This window comes from Pygocentrus nattereri, chromosome 7 (assembly GCF_015220715.1).
Source record: "Pygocentrus nattereri isolate fPygNat1 chromosome 7, fPygNat1.pri, whole genome shotgun sequence".
Taxonomy (NCBI): domain Eukaryota; kingdom Metazoa; phylum Chordata; class Actinopteri; order Characiformes; family Serrasalmidae; genus Pygocentrus; species Pygocentrus nattereri.
In genome coordinates, this window is record NC_051217.1 from 10,101,711 (window position 1) to 10,123,180 (window position 21,470).

At 43.0% G+C, this 21,470-nt stretch overlaps 1 protein-coding gene across 8 annotated transcripts; it reads left to right on the forward strand.

Moving 5' to 3' along the window:
• The first annotated feature begins 1,253 nt into the window (after positions 1-1,253).
• bend7 (BEN domain containing 7) lies at positions 1,254-17,204 on the forward strand. 8 transcript variants are annotated; one of them, XM_037539745.1, is made up of 10 exons: positions 1,254-1,316; positions 2,963-3,037; positions 3,247-3,522; positions 5,057-5,188; positions 10,077-10,375; positions 11,217-11,442; positions 13,254-13,367; positions 13,483-13,539; positions 16,279-16,329; positions 16,419-17,204. In XM_037539745.1, exons 3-10 carry the CDS (start codon positions 3,267-3,269, stop codon positions 16,466-16,468), a joined length of 1,185 nt encoding a protein of 394 aa, XP_037395642.1. In that variant the 5' UTR covers positions 1,254-1,316; positions 2,963-3,037; positions 3,247-3,266; the 3' UTR covers positions 16,469-17,204. The 8 variants fall into 8 exon arrangements, with proteins under 8 accessions (XP_037395642.1, XP_017576756.1, XP_017576594.1 ...); XM_017721267.2 differs by lacking the exon at positions 1,254-1,316 and adding an exon at positions 1,339-1,482; XM_017721105.1 differs by lacking the exon at positions 1,254-1,316 and adding an exon at positions 1,340-1,526.
• The last annotated feature ends 4,266 nt before the right edge of the window (positions 17,205-21,470 follow it).

Consider the following 21,470-nt stretch of genomic DNA (forward strand, 5'->3'; position numbering starts at 1 on the left):
GCTGCACATCTATGATGCGAATCTCCTTCCACCACATCCCAAAGGTGCTCCATTGGACTGAGATCTGGTGACTGGAGGCCATTGGAGCACAGTGAACTCATTGTCATGTTCAAGAAACCATTTTGAGATGACAGTTTGAACTTTGTGACTTGGTGCTTTATCATGCTGGAAGTAGCCATCAGAAGATGGGTACACTGTGGTCATAAAATGATGGACATGGTCAGTAACAATACTCAGGTAGGCTGCGGCATTTAAACAATGCTCAGTTGGTACTAAGGGGCCCCAAAGCGTGCCAAGAAAATATCCCCCACACCATTACACCACCACCACTACCACCACCAGCCTGAACCGTTGATACAACGCAGGATGGATCCATGCGTTCATGTTGTTTACGCCAAATTCTGACCCTACCATCTGAATGTCGCAGCTGAAATCAAGACTCATCAGACCAGACAACATTTTTCCAATCTTCTGCTGTCCAATTTGAGTGAGGCCGTGCAAACTGTAGTCTCAGTTTCCTGTTCTTAGCTGACAGGAGTGGCACCCAGTGTGGTCTTCTGCTGCTGTAGCCCATCTTCTTCAAGGTTCGACGTGTTGTGCATTCAGAGATGGTATTCTGCATTCCTTGGTTGTAACAAGTGGTTATTTGAGTTACTGTTGCCTTTCCATCATCTCGAACCAGTCTGACCATTCTCCTCTGACCTCTCACATCAACAAGGCATTTTCATCCACACAACTGCCACTCACTGGATATTTCCTCTTTTTCAGACCATTCTCTGTAAACCCCAGAGAGGGTTGAGCGTGAAAATCCCAGTAGATCAGCAGTTTCTGAAATACTCAGACCAGCCCGTCTGGCACCAACAACCATGCCACGTTTAAAGTCACTTAAATCACCTTTCTTCCCCATTCTGATGCTCGGTCTGCACTTCAGCAAGATGGCGTGACCGCCTCTACATGCTTAAATGCAGTGAGTTGCAGCGATGTGATTGGCTGATTAGCTATTTGTGTTGACAAGCAGCTGAACAGGTGTACCTAACAAAGTGGCCGGTGAGTGTGTGTGTGTGTATAATATTCACGAAGGGAGAGAGAGAGAGAGAGAGAGAGAGAGAGAGAGACTAGCAGAGAGAGACCCGCAGAGCGCGCTGTCGCTCTCTAGTGGTTCAATCTGTAATTCCATGCGAAAAAGTATGACGTCACATGTGCCTAAGTTAAAGCACGCTGACTGACAGATAATCCCTCTAGTGTTAGTAGCTCAACTCGGTCCGGCCACGCTGATAGAAAACAGCTGGAAAAACAGTTCCACCGGTTAGATCGAGGTTAGATTAGCTGTCAGTTGTGATTTGGTTTGACTTGTTTCAGAGGCTTTCTATGTCACAGGTGGCGTTTACTCTACACAGCGCACGAGTTAAAATCGCCGCTGGTTTTTTACGTGTTTTTCACTAAGACAGTGCAGCACTCCTGCTGTTCCCACTGTTGGCCTAGGTAACCCAGCTGTGAAAGGAACCGCCCTGAGGTGGTCGACATGTGTGAGTTCATGTGAATCGAAGTCAGGCTTAACAGAAAGTTTATCGCAGTGAGTGAGTGAAGTGACGCTGCCAGCCTCCTGCGCTTCTGTCCGCCAGCTTCCGCCTGGACATTCATATTTGAGCCCCACAAAATATTAGCTACCATCAGGTGGCGCAAAGGACTAGATGTGACGATTTTTTTAAAGAATTAACTGATTTATTTATTTACATCACAAACGAGCGGCCCTGAATGGACGCCAGCGCGTCCTCCGCGATGCCCCCGGCACACACGCCTTTCTAACGGGCTGCGCGAGGCGAGGTCCGGAGCTGCGGTCAGACAGGAGGGAGAGGAAAATATCTGGCTGCTCGAGGACTGAAGGCGTGATGAGTTTTTACTGATTAAAGAGACGGACCGCGCTCCGTCCCTGCAGGGCTGCTGCTGCTGCTGCTGAGCAGGGCGACTCCAGCACAGTCCGCTCTCCCTCTCTCCGGTAAAATGGAGTTTAGAGAGAGGAGACGGAGCAGGAAATCACAGAGCTTTAAACTGATCAGTGAACAAGGTAAGGCGTTTTGTAAGCCCCGCAGGGGCTCAGTCAGCCAGCCAGCCAGCACCAAGCAGACAATAGGAGAGAGAGCGAGAGAGAGAGCAAGACAGAGAGAGAGACGAAGCTGAAGTCAGCTTCTTGTTCGAATTCTCCCGTTAAACCTTAAATGGCGCATGAAACCAACTTCAGCCTCGTGAGAGATTCACACATGCAACTGTGTGGTTAGTGCCCCTTATCCCCCCCCCCCTCTAAAAACACGTCTGAAGTGTTTTCTGTTGTCTGCTGCGCGCGCTCGCCTCGCCTCCGTCGTCTCGTTTATATTCTAACCAGCCGAAGCGTCTTTAGCTGGAAAGCCACGTTTAGTTCGCTCAGATCGATTCATAACTGCAAACACGCCGCCGCGCCTGTATGGCTGAGGTTATGTGACTCTCCGGATGGTTCCGTTATCATCTCGCCGTCGAGCTCACACGGCTGTCTACAGGTGCGCGCGAGTGAACGAGTCCTTCTTTAGAGTCGGTTCTTATCAATGAATCAGTGGAACAGAGTTCCATATGGAGATTTCTGTTTCGATGTTTGTGTCGTACGTAATATGAATTGACGTCTGATAAAATGAGTGGCTTCGGTAGCAGTGTAGAGTACGTGATAATCACGTTGATTTGGCTTGTAAATAAATGAATCGTTGAATTAATTGAAACGGACAGTTCGAAAGAGTCGGTTCAATAAACTGTCTCGAACTTGTGACGTCGCGGCCGTGAACGACCAGTTAACCGTTGGTAAGGTTTAAAAAATGCCGTTAGTGTTCAGACAGTATTTTTCTCTAAATAAGCAAGGTCAACAGGTCTGGACGTTAAACGTAGTCTTTACTAAACCTTTTTACTGAAAATGTCATATTTTATGTTTTTTTTTCCTCAGACTATGGGCCTGTATTTGACAGTCCAGAGCACAACGATACAGACAGTGAACCACAGGACACTTCTGAGAATGAAGGTATTGATGGCCTGTGCTTTAATTCTGCTTCGTTAGTGATGGTGGCTGCATTGCTGCTGTTACTTTGGGCTTTAAAATTTGATCACAAAACCAAAATAAATCACACACAAAACTCAAGTTGGTTTTGGGTAGCTACTTTTAATTCTGTGTGAGAATTACTTCATACAGCTGTCTGCATAGCTCTGCAGTGTTAATCCTGTCTCTTTCAGCCTGGCTAGGTGAGGAGGGGATGGAAATTAAAAGGCAGATCACAGGCATGATGCGGCTGTTGAATGACAAGGCAGGGCGAGCGTATCAGCGAGTGGAGAGAGAGGGTGAAGCCGTCAAAGAGGAACCCCAGGAAGAGGCTCTGAGCTTTGTTTTACCTCAGAACCAAACTCTTGAAGAGCCCCAGCACTGCTGGAGCCCCGGAGCCCCCATGTCCCAAAGCCAGTACGACACCCGCTCCAAAACCCAGAAGATGCTTAACAACTCCAAAAGCAAAAGTGAGTCTCAGTGGCCTAGTAGAGGGATATGCTTCTGTTGTATTGTGGTCCTACCCTATTTGACCATGTTTTTCATCAATCTCTCTTGTAGAATTACCAGTATACAGGAAATGACCATACATTAATGTAGGTCTCCTATGTATAATTACACTTAACCTGGATGCATGTTTTTCTTGTAGAATTTTGTTTTCCCTCGAAGTTTATTTATAGCGTTTGGGTTTTATTTGTGTTTGTGTTATTGTGATTTCCTTGAAAAACATGCTGATTTTCTGCTCTGACAGGTTGTTTGAGCAGGTGCTACAAAATAACCAAATTTGAAGTAAAAGCATTCCTTACCCCTTCTACACAGTGTGCAGAATAGCCACTAGTATTTGGGGACTCCTGTGTTCACTGGCTACTCCAGTGTTGGCTGGCTGCTAATTTACTCGCCATAGCGACACTGATGCTTCAGTGGCAATAAAATGTTTGGTTTAGCAGTTCTTCTTTTGGAAATGGTCTTTTCTAGTTTGGTAATGTGGTCTTCCACACATCAGTTGAGATCTTGCACATCTTCTGTCTTTGGTTTAAGAAATGAGTAATACTTCAGTCTTTCCACAGACCTCGTGTATGTTTTCAGATGTAAAAACGTGCTCTGGCATATTGTAAAGTTTTTTGGAGGTATCGCAGACACAGTTACAGCAGCTGTGAAGGACCAGTTGCATTAATCAATTTCCTATTGCTCCATCCTGAGGCAGAGTAGTGCTGCATCTCTAGTTGGTTAAGAATACCAAAGACAAAAGCTTGAAGCAGCTGAACAATGACAATTCCCTGAATTTGCATTTGATTGCCTAATTTTCCCTGACAGCATGACATCATATTAAGTTTATTTTCAGGGATTTTAAGATAGTCAGGGCATCCAGCAAGTTCATTAAGGGGTCCTGGACCCCACAGGACCCCCTGTATTTTGCACCTTGCTTCTACATGAAAGAGTAGTCTGAATGTAGGCTGAATGTGCAGTCATTTTTATGTAAACTTTTTATAGTAAACTGCTTATCCTTCTGGGTTATGTAACATTACAACCATGCTGAATTTAAAACATAATATGGACTCTTAAGTGAATATACGTTTGGAACTTAACAGTATTTACATAGTTATTCAAAGTTTTTCATTAAAAAAAAGGACAATTTGGTTTTTGTTATGTGCCCTTCAGCACTAGTGATTCTACTGCAGAAGATGAAGGGAGGAAGTGCATTTTACATCCAGCAAGATGCATGCCAGAGGCGAAGGAATTAGTCCCAAATATGACAATTGAGAGAGAGAGAAGGAGAAAGAGAGAGGGATTCTATGTCTGGCGCTGCAGACGCTCAGCTTAAAAACAGTGTCTAGGCTGTCTAGACTGCCTTAGATAATGAAAGAAACACACTGTCTTTCTCACAAACCACACACACACACAAACAAGTAAGGAACTCATTGTCTAGTGGTCGTAGTTCTCATGAGAGTTTGACCTCATCACAAGTGTGTGTGCTGACTATAGTGTGTCTTTATCCTGTTTCAGACTTGGCTCGACCCCCTGTGCCCGCAGCCATGCCAAACGAATCCAGTTGCTGCATGTGCAACTGCAAAAGCACCCTGCAGGCCATTCTGCTGGAGTTACGCACAATGAGAAAACTGATGCAGACTCAGCGAGGTAGAACATTACCCTCCACTGGCCAAATACACATACACTCTCAATGCACAAGACACAGGCCAAAAACTGGAAGTAATCGGTGAGTTAAACATATTTGGCAAGTCGTTTTTGCCAACAGTCAAAATGTCATATTTAACCAAAAATGCTTTTCCAAAATATTCCATTCGTTGCAGTGATGTATAGTTTCTCTAAAGTTAAGTATAGCGCTCTATAAAATAAATATAAATATAGACCTTCCTTACATTGTGTAGTTCTTAATTCCTTGAACATTCCTAATTTTAACCTTTGGGAACATGAGAATCACATGATGATGCAGTGCACCTCTGTTGGAGCAAAAGAAATAGCGAATCAGTTAGGTGTCCACTGCTGTTGCAGAAATGTGCTAACACACATTAAAAGTTTGGGATCACTGTTTTCAATAAAATAATATGAGAAATGTTGAATATAAATAAACTAAATATATTAATTATAATACGTACTTTACCACTGCATCATCATCATCGTCGTTGACCGCTTAATCCAGATAGGATCGCAGTAGCAGTTTGGAGAGCTGAGAATCCCAGACGACCTGTCCCCTGCAACTTTCTCCAGCTCATTCCCAGGGACCTCAAACCACTCCCAGGTCAACTTGGAGATGTAATCCCTCCAGTGGGTCCTAAGATACCCGCACCGGGAGGCATCCAGGGGTCATCCAAATCAGATGCCCGAACCACCTCAGCTGGCTCCTCTCAACGCTTAGGAGTAGCAGCTCTACTCCGAGCTCCTCCGGGATGGCAGAGCTCCTCACCCTATCAAATAGAGCGTAGCCCGCCACCCTGCAAAGAAAGCTCATTTCCACCACTTGTATTCGCAATCTCATTCTTTCGGTCATTACCCACATCTCATGACCATAGGTGAGGGTTGTGATGTAGACTGACCGATAAACAGAGAGCTTTGCCTTATGGCTCAGCTCCCTCTTCACCATTACAGTCCGGTACGGTCTTTACTGCTGCCGCCTGTCCCAGCCTGCGGCCGATCTCATGATCCCTCTTCCCATCACTCGTGAACAAGACCCAGAGATACTTAAACTCCTCCACCTGGGGCAAGTCCTTTCCCCTTACCTGGAGTGGGCATGCCACCCCGGGCTAAGGCCGAGGACTGCAAACTGCTCCAGTGAGCACTGGAAGCAACCATGTGATTCAGCCAAAAGGACAACATCGTCTGCAAAGAGCAGAGACGCCACCCTCCGGCCTCCACACATAATACCCTCCTGACCTTGGCTACGTCTTGTCACCCTGTCCGTGAATATCATGAATAGGAGTGGAGACAGGGCACAACCCTGCTGGAGCCCAACGCTAATATTGAAAGGGTCCAACTTAATGCAGAGTATACGAACACAGCTCTCACTCTGGGAGTACAGAGATCTAATGGCCTGGAGTAGTAGCCCCGGTTCCCCATACTCCCAGAGGACCTCCGACAAGATATCTCGGGGAACCCGGTCGTAAGCCTTCTCCAAATCCACAAAACGCATGTAGACTGGGTTGGCAACTCAAATGCCCCCTCAACAATCCGCGAGAGGGTAAAAAGCTGGTCCATTGTTCCACAGCCAGGACAGAATCCGCATTGTTCAATCTGAGGTTCAGCTATCGGTCGGGGTCTCCTTTCCAGCACCTTGGCATAGACTTTCCCAGGGAGGCTGAGCAGTGTGATATCCCAATAGTTGGCACACATCCTCCAGTCCCCTTTTTTAAAAATGAGGACCACCACCCCAGTCTGCCAGTCCAAGGGTACTGTTCCTGAGGTCCATGCAATATTGTAAAGGGGCGTCAGCCACGACAGCCCCACAATACCCAGAGCCTTAAGCATCTCCGGATGAATCTCATTCACCCCCAGTGCCTTGCCACTGAAGAGCTTGCCAACTACCTCAGTGACCTCCACCAATGAAATGGAGCTTGACACACCAGAGGCCTCCAACTCTGACTCCTGTAAGGGAGGCATGTCTCCCGGATTAAGGAGTTCTTCAAAGTGCTCCTTCCACCGACCGACAATATCCTTATTTGAAGTCAGAGTTTCTCCACCCTTGCCAAATACAGCTTGGGCGCAGCCCTGACCACTCCTGAGTCGCCGGACAGTTGCCCAGAACCTCCTTGAAGCCGACTGAAAGTCTTTTTCCATGGCTTCACCAAACTCCTCCCACGCCTTAGATTTTGCTTCTGCCACCATTGCGGCTGTCACATTTTTCGCCTGTTGGTACCTCTCTGCTGAGTTGGGTGTCCTGTGGCCATCCAGTCCCTAAAGGCCTCTATCTTCATCTTGACGGCCTCCCTCACCACTGGTGTCCACCAGGGGGTTCTTGGGTTACCGCCTTGACAGGCACCCACAAGCTTTTGGCCACAGCTATGCCTGGCAGCTCCCACAGTGGAGGTTTTGAACAGGTCCAATCAGACTCCATGTCCCCTACCTCCCCCGGGACATGAGAAAAGCTCTCCTGGAGGTGGGAGTTGAAATCATTCCGAACAGGGGCCTCCGACAGTCATTGTCAGCCCACCCTCACTATTCACTTGGGCCTACTGGGTCTGACCATCAGTGTTCCTTGCCATCTGATCCAACTTACCACCAGATGGTGATCAGTTGACAGCACCTCTCTTTACCAGAGTGTTCAGAACATACAGTCCCAAGTCAGATGAAACGACAACAAAGTGGATCATTGACCTCTGACCCAAGAAGCTCTGGTACCATGTACACTTATGAACATCCTTGTGTTTGAACTTGGTGTTCGTTATGGACAATCCATGCCTGGCACAGAAGTCCAATAACAAATTTCCATTTGGGTTTAGATCGGGCAGGCCTTTCTTCCCAATCACGCCTCTCCAAATGTCCTAGTCACTGCCAACATGAGCATTGAAGTCCCCCAGTAATACTATGGAGTCTGTATGTGGGACCCTTTCCAGAACCCCGCCCATTCACTCCAAGAAGGCCGAATACTCTGACCTGTTGTTTGGTGCATAAGCACACACAACAGTCAGAGTTTTCCTCTCTGCAATTTTAATTCGCATTGAGGCAACCCTCTCGTCCACTGGGACAAACTCCAACTGCACGGCCACCAGCCGGGGACTCACAAGTATCCCCACTCCTGCCCGGTGCCTCTCACCCTGTGCAACCCCTGAATAGGAGAGTGACCAACCCCTATCAAGGAGTTTGGTTCCAGAGCCGACACTGTGGGTGGAGGTGAGCCCAACTATATCAACCTACTGCACAAGCTCCGGCTCCTTCGCCCCCCAGTGAGAGTACATTCCACGTGCCAAGAGCCAGTTTCTGCCGCCAAGGGGCCCCCCTGCAATCTCCCACTGCCTGTGCAGCACTGCACTGCTCCCCCATGCTGGACCTTGTGGGTGGTGGACCCACATGGTCCCCCCACGTTGCCTCTTCAGGCTGAGTCCGGCCGGGTTACGTGGGCTGCCCGGCCACCAGGCACTCGCTGGGGGACACTACCCCCAGGCCTGGCTCCATGGGAGGGTCCTGGTGACTATCCCGGGCAGGGTACATGGTGTTCTGTGCCCGTTTTTCATGGTGGGTTTTTTGGATTGTGTTAGTCTGGGTCTTCACTCCAGACCTGTTTGCCCTCGGAGACCCTACCAGGAGTATATTGCTCCCGACAACTTAGCTCTGAAGATCCCTAGACCACACAAGCCCTTCCGCCACGGTGGTAGGTAGGGGTTGGGGGTGAGAGGTGTCCTTTGCAGATAGTGGTTGCTGATGGTCGCAGGTGTGAATGGCTGTGGCGGAGGAAGATGAGGCTGTGGATGGCCCGTGGTGTAGTTGTGTGGGAGTGTTAATCTGCGTAGGAGACACAATGGAGCAGAAGAGGAACCATTGTCAAGCCGCACAAAGAACTGTTTTAACTCATTTGCCCATTCACGTTTTCCCACTGCTGGAATAGAGCTGCGTTGGTTGAAACCAGTGATGTCTTTTAGGCCTCTCCAGACATCACAAGTCTTAGAAGCTCAGTAATGGCACTTTAAATAATTATAATCAGTGAAAAAATAACTCGCTCAATAAAATTAAAAAGAAAAGAAAAAAATTAAATGTTTTCAAACAGTAAACAATATTAACACAGCTTTGTCAATGGTTTGCCTTTGTCTGCTCACAAGTGGCTGGCATAAAATTGGACTGCAGAAACATTCAGCTTAATTGGCCACCATTCTGCTTGGAAATCTTCAGCACAGCAATGTAATTTCCAACTACAACAGCCCTAATATCAACAATGCATTCAAACAAATGTAGAAAAATAACATTTGAAATAATATTAAAAAAAGAGAAAAATAGATCACTGCTTCACCTCATTCAGCATCCAATAAGTGAACATGTAGACTATTTCATATAAGATCAAGAAGAGGCAGAGAAATTTGCTTCCAAATGTACTTACATTTGCTTAGAAAAAAATAGAATGAATAGTTAAGATTGGTTGCTAGGTCTGTATTGTCTTCAAGATTTTATTTATTTATTACATTATTAGTTTGGTTTCTGTGATTGGACTTAAATGGACGATCTGATCTGTAAGCTGTTGTTTAGGTCATAAGTCTCAAATTATCTCTGCCAGCACATGAGAAATAAGATAATTTTGCTGTAGATGATTCCATAATGACTGAGAGAGCTGTAAAACAGCTGAGAATAAATCTATACTAAACCCAACATTCAGAATGCCCCATATTTTAAATGTTAATCCCAGGCTTATCATTTATTAAGAAATGCCCATAAATTAATAAATACATAATATTATTGTTGTAACTTTTTGGAGCAAAATATTGAATAATACATCTTGATCTACCTTCTGGTGTCTAGTTTATGGTACTTCCATTTACATAATTATAGATCCAAACAACTGTTATCTGTGTTTTCTCACCCTCAGGGAACCACGAGAAACAGTGTACTGTGGGAAACACCTGCTCCACTTATTTCTCCCTTCCCAGGAAGAGGCCACGTAAGAGGAGGGCTGTCCTTAGAGTGACATCTTTAACTCCAACCACAAAAACTGCCACGCCCATATACCTGCCCCATGTGGCTGAACCCCTTGAGGAGACTTGTCAAAAAGAAAAACCGTTGAGTGAGATGGCCATGCCGTCATCTCCTACTACACCTAACATATCTTTCCCTAACCTCAAACCATCAGCCCAGTATAGTCTGAACAGAGGACAAAACTGCACAGAGGTATAGAAATATGTGTGTGTGTGTGTGTGTGTATGTTTTTTTTTATTCATTAAGATTATTCTATCGTCAATAAATTACATTATCGACAATAGTGATAACTAAGTGAGAAGTGCTTCTAAATCTTTGGCCTGTAGTGTAGTTCTACTTGATGTGTAAAAATGTATCTCTTGCTGTCTTTCAGGTTATTGTGCCATAAAGTCTTAGGCAAAAATGTAGACACTCTGGTTAAATCTAATTGCATATCTAATTACATGTCTTCTATAGGGAACCAATGTAAAATGGCATATTTATTCATATTTTCCATTTATTTGCTGAATATAAAATATTGGGGAAGAAAGTTGATAAATATCTGTTCAGCATTCACATTTGCAGAAGTGTGTTCCCTATTGAGAAATTTTCCCCTCGGAAAATCAACAAAACATGTAGTTTTACCAATTATACCCAAACACATGGGCATTTACAGAGGCTTTTAACTTGAATCAATAGCAGAACCCTTTGTGATGCTATATAGATCCATCCTTAAACAAGCTTACATGACAGAACTTCCATCATAAAGAAGAACCATTTAACCATGCATTCAAATGGTCATTTAAGTGTTCAGTCTTGTATCTAACCACTGCCTGTAGTGAAGAATCATTTTTTAAGGCTGTAGGCGTTTCTGTACCATGTATTGATTTTTTTTTTTTTTTTTTTTTTTTTCCACCATCTGTCTCTCTCAGTCAGAGGTGAAAGGCTGAGGATTATGTATTTGTATGGGTGTGAGTGTTTGTTTTGGGACATGTCTGTGTGTGTGTGCATTAGATTGAGGTTTATTAATATCTCAGCCGTCTGTCTCTCCCAGCCAGAGGTGCAGTTGGCGGAGGATTATGAGGTGTTCATCCCAAAGGCACAGTTGGACTCCATCCTGCTGAACTACACACGCTCAGGCAGTCTGCTCTTCAGGAAGCTGGTGTGTGCCTTTTTCGATGATGCTACACTGGCTAACTCCCTCCCCAATGGTAAGAGGAAGAGAGGCTTGAATGACCATAGGAAAGGACTTGACCAGAACATAGTGGGAGCCATCAAAGGTGAGTGGACATCAACTAATAAAGTAGCTTTATAAAGACAAGCTCAAAGACAACATCAGATGTTGAAACCGAGAAATTGTTTTGTTCTTTGAAAAATATTTTCTGAAAAATAATTCTCATTTTGAATTTGATGCCAGTAACACATTTTTTTTTAAAATTTGGGACGAGGGCATGTTTGACATTGTGTTGCATGGTGACAGTTTTAGACTGCAGTTTAGCTTCCGGACTCTTTTACTACAGAACCATACTGTTGTAATATCTGCAGAACTTGGTTTGGCATTGTCTTAATGAAATAAGCAAGGCCTTCTCTGAAAAAGACGTCAGGATGGCAGCATGTGTTGCTCCAAAGCCTTTATATAATTCAGCATTAATTGTGCGTTCACTCATGTGCAAGTCACCCATGCCATGTGCACTAATTCACCCCCACACCATCACGGATGCTGGCTTTTGAACTGTGCACTAATAACAAGTCAGATGGTCTCTCTCCTCTTTAACCCAGAGGATGCAGCTTTCGCGATTTCCAAACAGAATCTCAAATTTTGATCCGTCTGACCACAAGACACTTTTCCACATTAGCTCAGTCCATCTTTAATGAAGCCCAGAGAAGGCATGTTTTGAATCCCGAAATATGGTTTCGTCTTTGCATGGTAGAGATTTTAACATTTGTGGGTGCAGTGATGAACTGTTTTCACAGACTCTGACTTTCAAAAGTGTTTCTGAGCACATGCAGTGATTTTAATGCCATTTTTATTACAGTGCTGCCTGAGGGCCTTAAAGATTATTGCCACCCAGTATTGATTTTTGCCTTTGTCCCTGGCATACAGAGATTTTCTATAATTTCCTGTAGATTATAAAATACATAAGTTTGCTATTTTACATTGAAAAATGTTATTCTTGAATTGTTACACTCTTTGCCCATGCAGTCTTTCAGAGTGGTGAACCAGTCCCCATCTACCCAGTCATGATACTGAACTGTTGCCAGGTGTTCCACCAGGTGTTGTTTTTTTCATTACACAACTTAACCAGTCTTTTGTTGCCCCTGCCCAAATTTTTTGAAACCTGTTGCTGGTGTCAAATTCCAAATGGGCATATACTTATATCAATTATATATATATATATATATATGTGTGTGTGTGTGTGTGTGTGTCAATTTTAAGATTTACTGTTTTATTTGTACTATTTTAAATTACATTTAAATTTAAATCAACTGATATGCACATCATTGCATCATTGTTTCAGCATAGGCATCTTTTTAAGCGAGGCAAAATACAGAGGGAACAGAGCTCATTTCCATATATGAATCTTAAGGGCACAGTTACAAAAACAGCCTGTCTTGAAGGATTAAGAGAGGTTGGAAAATGGCCATGTGGAAAAGAATGGACTGTTTTTACATAAACACACAAACATAAATGAAACAAAGTACAACAAAAAAATACTCTTTTAAAACTGCCAGGAAAGATGGAAAAAGATGAAAATATGTCTTATTATAACAGTAATAATTAGAATTAAACAAAATGATTATTATTTGCAACATTAGGATTTGTTCCATATGGAGCCCCTACTAAACGTTTCTGCCACAACAGAAAGTTACAGTGGAAGTCATTTGTATGTTTTTCAGTTTCTCTGAAATTAAAACACTATATTGTGAGTTGTGCTGTCTCAGGATGTTTAAGATGTTAAAATAATTGCATTCAAAATGGTTTTGCTTGTGAACAGAAATCTATATGGACCTGTAGATTTCTTCAAGATGACAGCTTTATTTAGTTTGATGGTTAAACACGAATGTTACAGCTGTTTGTGTCTGAATGCAGTGTTCACCGAAAAGTACTGCACTGCTAACAGAATTGAGAAGCTGCCTGGTCCACGAGACTGGGTCCAGATCCTCCAAGACCAGATCAAACTGGCTCGACGACGCTTAAAAAGAGGTCAGTGGAAATGTACCCATGTATGTGGTACAAGTACTAACATTAAAGCAAAATACCTAGTAAATGTTTATTATAGTGTATTTACATTTGCTGTTGTGTGTGTATGGTTGTACAGCAGAGACAAGTACAGACTGTGATGAGATCCTCAACAGGACACGTACAGATACAACAGGTACAAAAGCACACAGACAGTATCCCTCTAATTAAGAGCACTTAGGTTTCTTTAGTTAGCCTCAGCCCACACCGCTTATATCACTAACTGCTCCCTTATTTAAACAGACTTAAGAATTTGTCAATCTAGTGTTTAAGTTGATACTTCAACCAGAAGAATCAGGAGGAAGGAACACAGCAGAACAGGCATAATAAAAAATGGTGCTGAGAACAGCATGCGAGGTAAAGACTTTGACTTCTGGCCACATTTTGGGACAAAATGTCTGCATAATTCAATGTTTCATATGTAAATAAAAGCATTTAGAGTGGCTTGATGAAAAAAAGTTATATTCTAGAGAAACTTACTGACTCAGAAAAGTTGGGTGATCGATACCAGGGGTGGCCATGTCTGCAATCCAAATTGACCAGTGAAGATGTGCCTTTTGATTTGTATATGTAATGTTAATAATGGTAAAATAATGATAAATCTGAAAAAATAAATTTTATCTAAGGACTGTTTAAAGCTCAAAACCATTGTAAAACAATTTCTCATGCATCAGGCAACATGTTTATAGCCATTTCATGTAATAGCTATCTAAAGATAGCTTTAAAAGACACTGAACTGGTTCCTATTACCAGCACACCCATGGTGCATTTCACATCAGACCACTTTAAATGACTTTTTCTTGAAAAGAATGCGGAAATTTTGAAAAAAGTTTCAAGGTTTTTTTTATGCACCGTCATTTTCACCTGCCCTGCAATGGACTGGTGACCTGTCCAGGGTGTTTCCTGCCTTCCACCCAATGACTGCTGGGATAGGTTCCAGCTCCCCCCGCAGCCCAGAAGGATAAGCGGATTAGAAAATGTGTGCGTGTGATTTTCAGCTTTATTTACCTAAATTGCACATTCTAATTACAATATGTCCTCTGCAGGGAACTGTAAGCGATCTGGGGATCTTGACCACTAAACTATATATTTTTTGGGGGGATCTTGCTTTTCCAACTATAGGTTATTTAATGATATTTTAAAAGAATCAGAAATATATGCCAGTGTGGAGATGTTCTTTTGTGCCCAGAGCTTATGTGTCAAGGTTGTCTGGCTCGTGGGAAGCTATCAGAGTCAGGCTCTATGCACCCATACTCATTCACACACACACACATACCTACGTGAAAACCTACCCACACATTGATTAGAGGGGCGACTATCACTTCAATTGATGACATTTTGATGTTTATTGACTATGAGGGTCTGTCTGGCGGGGGTTATTAGTTAGATTAGAGGTTTCTGTGCCTGGAGGCTATATTTACGATGTTCAAAGCTGTTTCTATCAAGGGAACGGGAAGATGTCACGTACAGCTTTAGGCTCCATTAAGTCTGGACATCACAACACACACACACACACACACACACACACACACACACACACACACACACACACACACACACATCTATTAATTCTGCGCATCATATACACACCCACACACACCTCTTTCACCTCAATTAATTACACATCTTTAGCTTTAGGTAGTATAAAAATCAGGTATTACAATGTTCTTGGGTGTATTACAATGTATGTTTCCTAAGTGTGCAGTTGGGTCGTTCATCTCTGTAGGCCCGGACAATGAGTTCTTGTCTCTCTGGCTAATGCTGATTGCTGGGAAAAGTGTCACTTCATATATGCAGGGTTGTTATAAATTCTTTTGGTCAAACCTTAAGAGTTAGTTCGGGTAGGAGCACGGAGAGTCGAGACTTGGAGAGATAAGCGGGAACTCTTTGTCTTGGGAGATGGGAGAAAGAGCAAACCCGAGTCCACGCTCAGGTTTACTGGGGTGATGGGTGCCCTAAAGGCTCTCAAGCCTATTTTTTCCATTTTATTTCATTTTTCTTAAATTTTTCATATTTAGCATGATTTTGCTGTCTTGATTTATATTTGTCATATTTCCATTATCATAACTGTTTTGTCCAGCGTTTTTTCCAATAAACTGGCAAAACTCCTTTTGGACTCAGGTTGGGTTTTTTATACCACAACAGACAATTTTTCCATTTTCACAATCTTACAGAACAAATAAAAAAAATAAAAAATGTAATATTTTCAGTTAGTATTAGTGCTCCTTAGTAATGTTTCGTCATGTCCCAACAATCTTTATAATGTTCTCAAGTCTTTGACAGTCCATCAGTCAACTTGGCCCTCATAAAGGCTCGTGTAAGATTGTCAGCTAATGGACTTAAAGCTCTTCAAAGTTTTTCTGTTCTTGTCTTCTCTATAATTAGTCACATGTTTCTGTCTGAATGCACTCTTCCCAACTGTCCAGCAATCTTCACATTAGATTGACAAATTATAGAGTCTGCCTATAAACTGTTGATATAAGGGAGTAGGCAGATAAAGTAAACAAATGATTACAGTGAGGTGAAAATAATAAGAAAAAACACTCTTATTCCACCTATTTGTTTCAAACGTGGTGTATACTCACAAGAGGGAGGAAATGAGAAAGGAGGAGTTAAGGATACCTGGAGTTTTAAGGGAAATGGTGCCATCTAGCTAAACCAAGATGTCCATTCGTATCTACAAAGGCTGGTGTGGCTGCAGATTTTCATTCCAGAACAAGCTGGAGCACACCTGATTCTGTGTCTGAACAGTCTGTGTCACTCTTCCAACTGCTGATCATGTGTGCTCCTGCTTTTGTTTTGTTAAATTAAAAAAAGCCTGTCATTCCAAAAGTAAATTTCTGGTCTTATGATTTCTTTTTATGTTTTATGCCAGAAGAATTGCAACTAACTCCTGAGAATGGGGAAAATGGGATGAGCTTAAATGGTAACAAAGCTATAATGTGTATTTTCTTTGATATATAGCTAGTGTATGAACAATGTGTTCACATATATTCTTTCTCCTTTTTGCTGTAGGTGCTGTTTATGTGCAAAAAAGTTGTGAAACTGCTGAAGAAAATGCTTAAAGTTCTCTCCTCAGCTTCAGAAAGTCCTTTTTTCCTCATGGAGTTAAAACAGTTCAGATTGTGCCATGAACCAGTAAGGTCTACAGTATTTTTGACTCTCTTGATGCAAGGGCTGGACAAATTAGGTAGAAGAAGATGATCAGTATGGACTGACTGAGCTTGCTCACCTAACAACAGAAACCTCCCTTACTGCTCTATATACACTGTTGAAAAAAGTATTTTTATGTTTCGTTACAGACGCTTCCTATTTTGTTTGGTGGTTTAAGACTTGTGTGAATGACATGGATTGTTGTTGTTTGATAGCTAAATATAAGTAATGTGTATTTGTACTTCTTTAACCTCATTCCAAGTGCTTCATAAAACAAAGTGGAGCTCTCATGTTGAGAAAATATGATTGTGTGCCTTTAATTCGTTCTGCCATATCAAGAGGGTCCTCTCCAACAGCATACTGATGGACATTTACTCCAAAGTTTAACATAATATATAGTGCCATTTTCCACATAGGCAGTATTTAATGTTATTCTCCTTGCATTGTAATCAATGTATCAGTGTTGTAACCGTATAAGTTGATTATAATGTGCTTAAACTTCTCTCTGTATAAGAGGATATGTCTGTGTCCCACGTGTAGGTCACATGGATTTTTACCTCACTGGCTAATGGTTCTTGACTGATTATTGTACTGTATGCACAGATTGTCTATGTTGATTGTTTAAACTAAAAACTCAACCTAAAGTAATCTTTCACAGCGTGTCTTATTATAGCTTACATAAATGTAGACCATTATTATCTAGCACTGCCTTAACCCTCTTAGGCATAGATTTCACCTGAGCTGCACAGGTTGCTACTGGAATCCTCTTCCACTCCTTCGTGATGACCTCACGGAGCTGGTGGATGTTAGACAACACCTTCCGCTTGAGGATGCCCCACCCACGGGTGCTGAATTGGGTTTAGGTCTGGAGACATACTTGGCCAGTCCATCACCTTTACCTTCAGCTTCCTCAGCAAGACAGTTGTTATCTTGGAGGTGTGTTTGGGGTCATTATCGAGTTGGGAAACTGCTATGCGGCACAGTTTCCAAAGGGCAGGGATCGTGCTCTGCTTCAGAATGTCACAGTACATGTTGGAATTCATGTTTCCCTCAATGAACCGCAGCTCCCCAGTGCCGGCAGCACTCGTAGCTCCAGACCACGATGCTACCACCACCATGCTTGACTGTAAGCAAGAGACAGTTGTCTTGGTACTGCTCACCAGGGTACAGTCACACATGCTGGACACCATCTGAGTGAAACACGTTTATCTTGGTGTCGTCAGACCACAGGACATGGTTCCAGTAATCCATGTTCTTGAACGGCTTGTCTTCAGCAAACCGTTTGCGGACTTTCTTGTGCGTCAGCTTCAGAAGAGGCTTCCTTCTGAGACGACATGGAGACGGAGTTGATGCATTGTGCAGCGTATGGTCTGAGCACTGACAGGCTGATGTCCCAGTTTTTCAACCTCTACAACAATACTGGTAGCACTCATGCATTTACTTTTGAAGCCAACCTCTGGATATGATGCTGAACATGTGGACTCAACTTCTTTGGTCGACCCTGGCAAGACCTGTTCCGAGTGGAACCTGTCCTGGAAAATGGCTGTATGACCTTGGCCACCTCAGAGAGTTCTTTGCCATGAGGTGCCGTGTTGGATATCCAGTGGCCAGTATGAGAGAATTGTACCCAAAACACCAAATTTAACAGCCCTGCTCCCCATTCACCTGGAACTAATGAGTCACATGACACCAGGGAGGGACAACGACACAATTTGGACATGTTCACTGTGAGGTCTATTCACTTGTGTTGCCAACTATTTAGACATTAGTGGCTGTGTGTTGAGTTATTTTCAGAGGCCAGTAAGTCTATACTGCTATACAAGCTGTACAATGACTATACTAGCTATATCCAAGTTTTATTTATATAGTGTTGTCCCATGAGGTATGTACTCACTTTTGTGAGATAACAAGGTGTTGGAAACATTCCTCAGAGATTTTGGTTGGTTAGTTGAGTTACTGTTGCCTTTCTATCATCTCGAACCAGTCTGCCCATTCTCCTCTGACCTCTCACATCACCAAGGCATTTTCGTCCATACAACTATCGCTCACTGGATATTTCCCCAGAATAAATCTGGGGGATAAACCCCAGAGATGGTTGTGCATGAAAATCCCAGTAGATCAGCAGTTTCTGAAATACTCAGACCAGCCCGTCTGGCACCAACAACCATGCCACGTTCATAGTCACTTAAATCACCTTTCTTCCCCTTTCTGACGCTCGGTCTGCACTTCAGCAAGATGTCTTGAACACCTCTACATGCCTAAATGGAGAGGTGTGGCCATGTGACTGGCTGATTAGCTATTTGTTTCAACAAGCAACTGAACTGTACCTAATAAAGTGGCCAGCGAGTGTAAAAATGTGTGTGTGTATATATATTTATATATAATGAGGGTAACCTGCACCTACTGGCCTATGGAGAAATGTGTATGCCTAAAGAAACCGGATAATAGTCAGAATAACATTAATAAATTCTACAGCAACGAGACAAGAATTGAGCACTCAATCATACGTATGTGTCCAAAAAACCCAAACTGTATTAAATGTGATTTACCAGACATACAAACAACCAACAAATACAAAAATAGTCCCAAATCCTTGAGTCCAGCTTTACAACTGTACAAATTAGCTTTAAATAAGGAACAGTCTCACCAGTGTTGATCCAATGATGGAAGAAAGCGAAAGAGAGGAAGATGAAAAGGAATGACTGGAGAAATGTATAATCCCCAGGAAGATGAAAACTGTTGCCCACAGATGTTTTCTTGTGCAGTCTGTAGTGGTATGTTCAAACAGAAGAAGAGTATTGCCTTGCCCAGTAGCAAACTGATGGGTGGTATAAGGTCTCCTCCTAATAAACATACCAGTAACTCTAATGAGCAGACCAAACAACAGCAATGGGGCATTTAAACAAAGCATGGAGTTAGTATAGTATGCTAACAGCTACTACAAAAAAACAACACATTTCATCCTAAATACATGAAACTGGTTCGAACAAAAGAAAACACAAAACAATTCTCACACCAGCGTAAGAAACACAACTTTCCTGGAAAAGGAGACGATTGAACACTGCATGAAGTGTTGGAATCTAAACAACTATTCCCTACTTCCTGTTTCTCTAACCTTTATACTTGTTCCTGCCTCAAGGAGTCAAAACAGCTCATAGCTCACCCCTGAAGCTGGAGGTGGTAATGCCATGCCAAAAAGGCACCTTCTTCACCCAAAATGACAACATGTGACCATGTTGCTTACAATATTGCCAAAAGTATTTGCTCATCTGCCTGCACATGCATATGAACTTAAGTGGCATTGTATTCTTAATCCATAGGGTTTAATATGTTGTCGGCCTGCCCTTTGTAGCTATAAGAGCTTCAGCTTTTCTGGAAGGCTTACCACAAGGTTTAGGAGTGTGTTTATGGCATTTTTTGACCATTCTTCCAGAAGCGCATTTGTGAGGTCAGACACTGATGTTGGATGAGAAGTCCTGGCTCACAGTCTCCACTCTAATTCATCCCAAATGTGTTCTATCGGGTTGAGGTCAGGACTCTGTGCAGGCCAGTCAAGTTCTTGCACAGCAAACTCGCTCATCCATGTCTTTATGGACCTTGCTTTGTGCACTAGTGCGCAGTCATGTTGGAACAGGAAGGTCCCCAAACTGTTCCCACAAAGTTGGGAGCATGAAATTGTCCAAAATCTCTTGGTCTGCTGAAGCATTATGAGTTCCTTTCACGGGAAGCCCAACAACCCCACACCATAATGGCACTTGGCACAGTGCAGTCAGACAAGTACCGTTCTCCTGGCAACCACCAAACCCAGACTCATCCATTGGATTACCAGATGGAGAAGCGTGATTCGTTACTCCAGACAACATGTTTCCACTGCTCTAGAGTCCAGTGGTGGCGCTTTACACCACTGCATTGCACTTGGTGATGTAAGGCTTGGGTGCAGCTGCTCGGCCATTGAAGCCCATTCCATGAAGCTATCTACGCTGTTCTTGAGCTAATCTGAAGGCCACATGAAGTTTGGAGGTCTGTAGTGATTGACTTTGCAGAAAGTTTGCAACCTCTGTGCACCATGTGCCTCAGCATCTACTGACCCCACTCTGTCATTTTACGTGGCCTATCACTTCGTGGCTGAGTTGCTGTCATTTCCAATCGCTTCCACTTTGTTATAATACTGCTGACCGTTGACTGTGCCTTATTTAGTAGCGAGGAAATTTCATGACTGGACATCCCTTTTTTTCATAAATGTTTGTAGAAGCAGTCTGCAGACCTAGGTACTTGGTTTTATACACCTGTGGCCATGGAAATGATTGGAACACCTGATTTCCATGATTTGGATGGGTGAGTGAATATTATTTTGGCTATATTTATATTTATACATAGAGAGAGACAGAAAAGCAATGCCTCAAACACCAAGCTGAGTATTTACAATTTACTGTAATAACTTTCTGAGAGGGAGCTTTTAGAGGCCGACGTCTGGTTCCTATGACCATGACTGAACAATTCTGACTGTAGCATGTGTAGAACTGTAGAATTTACCTTTGTTAAAATGATCAAATTGTAAGTCGCTCTGGCTAAGAGCTTCAGCCAAATGTCATAAATGTAAATGTAATGTTATTGTAGAATGGAGCATTTTACACCAAGCTGCTCTAAATTACTTTGTTTACATATCAACCATTTGATGATGGAGAATTTTGGTGGAGCTCCCCTTTAATGCCACTGAACAGGTAGTCTATTTAACACGAACGGGGTTGAAATGTAACTTGTGTGATCGCTACATTTGCAGCTTTTGACGAGCTGCCGAAGACTTTTAAAAGCGTTTTAGTATCGGAGTTTGGTATCAGATGGTAAACTAAATGATTGGTATCGTCCATCCCTACTGTCTGTTGAGCCTCTTTAAAGGGGAGGTAATCGCGCCAC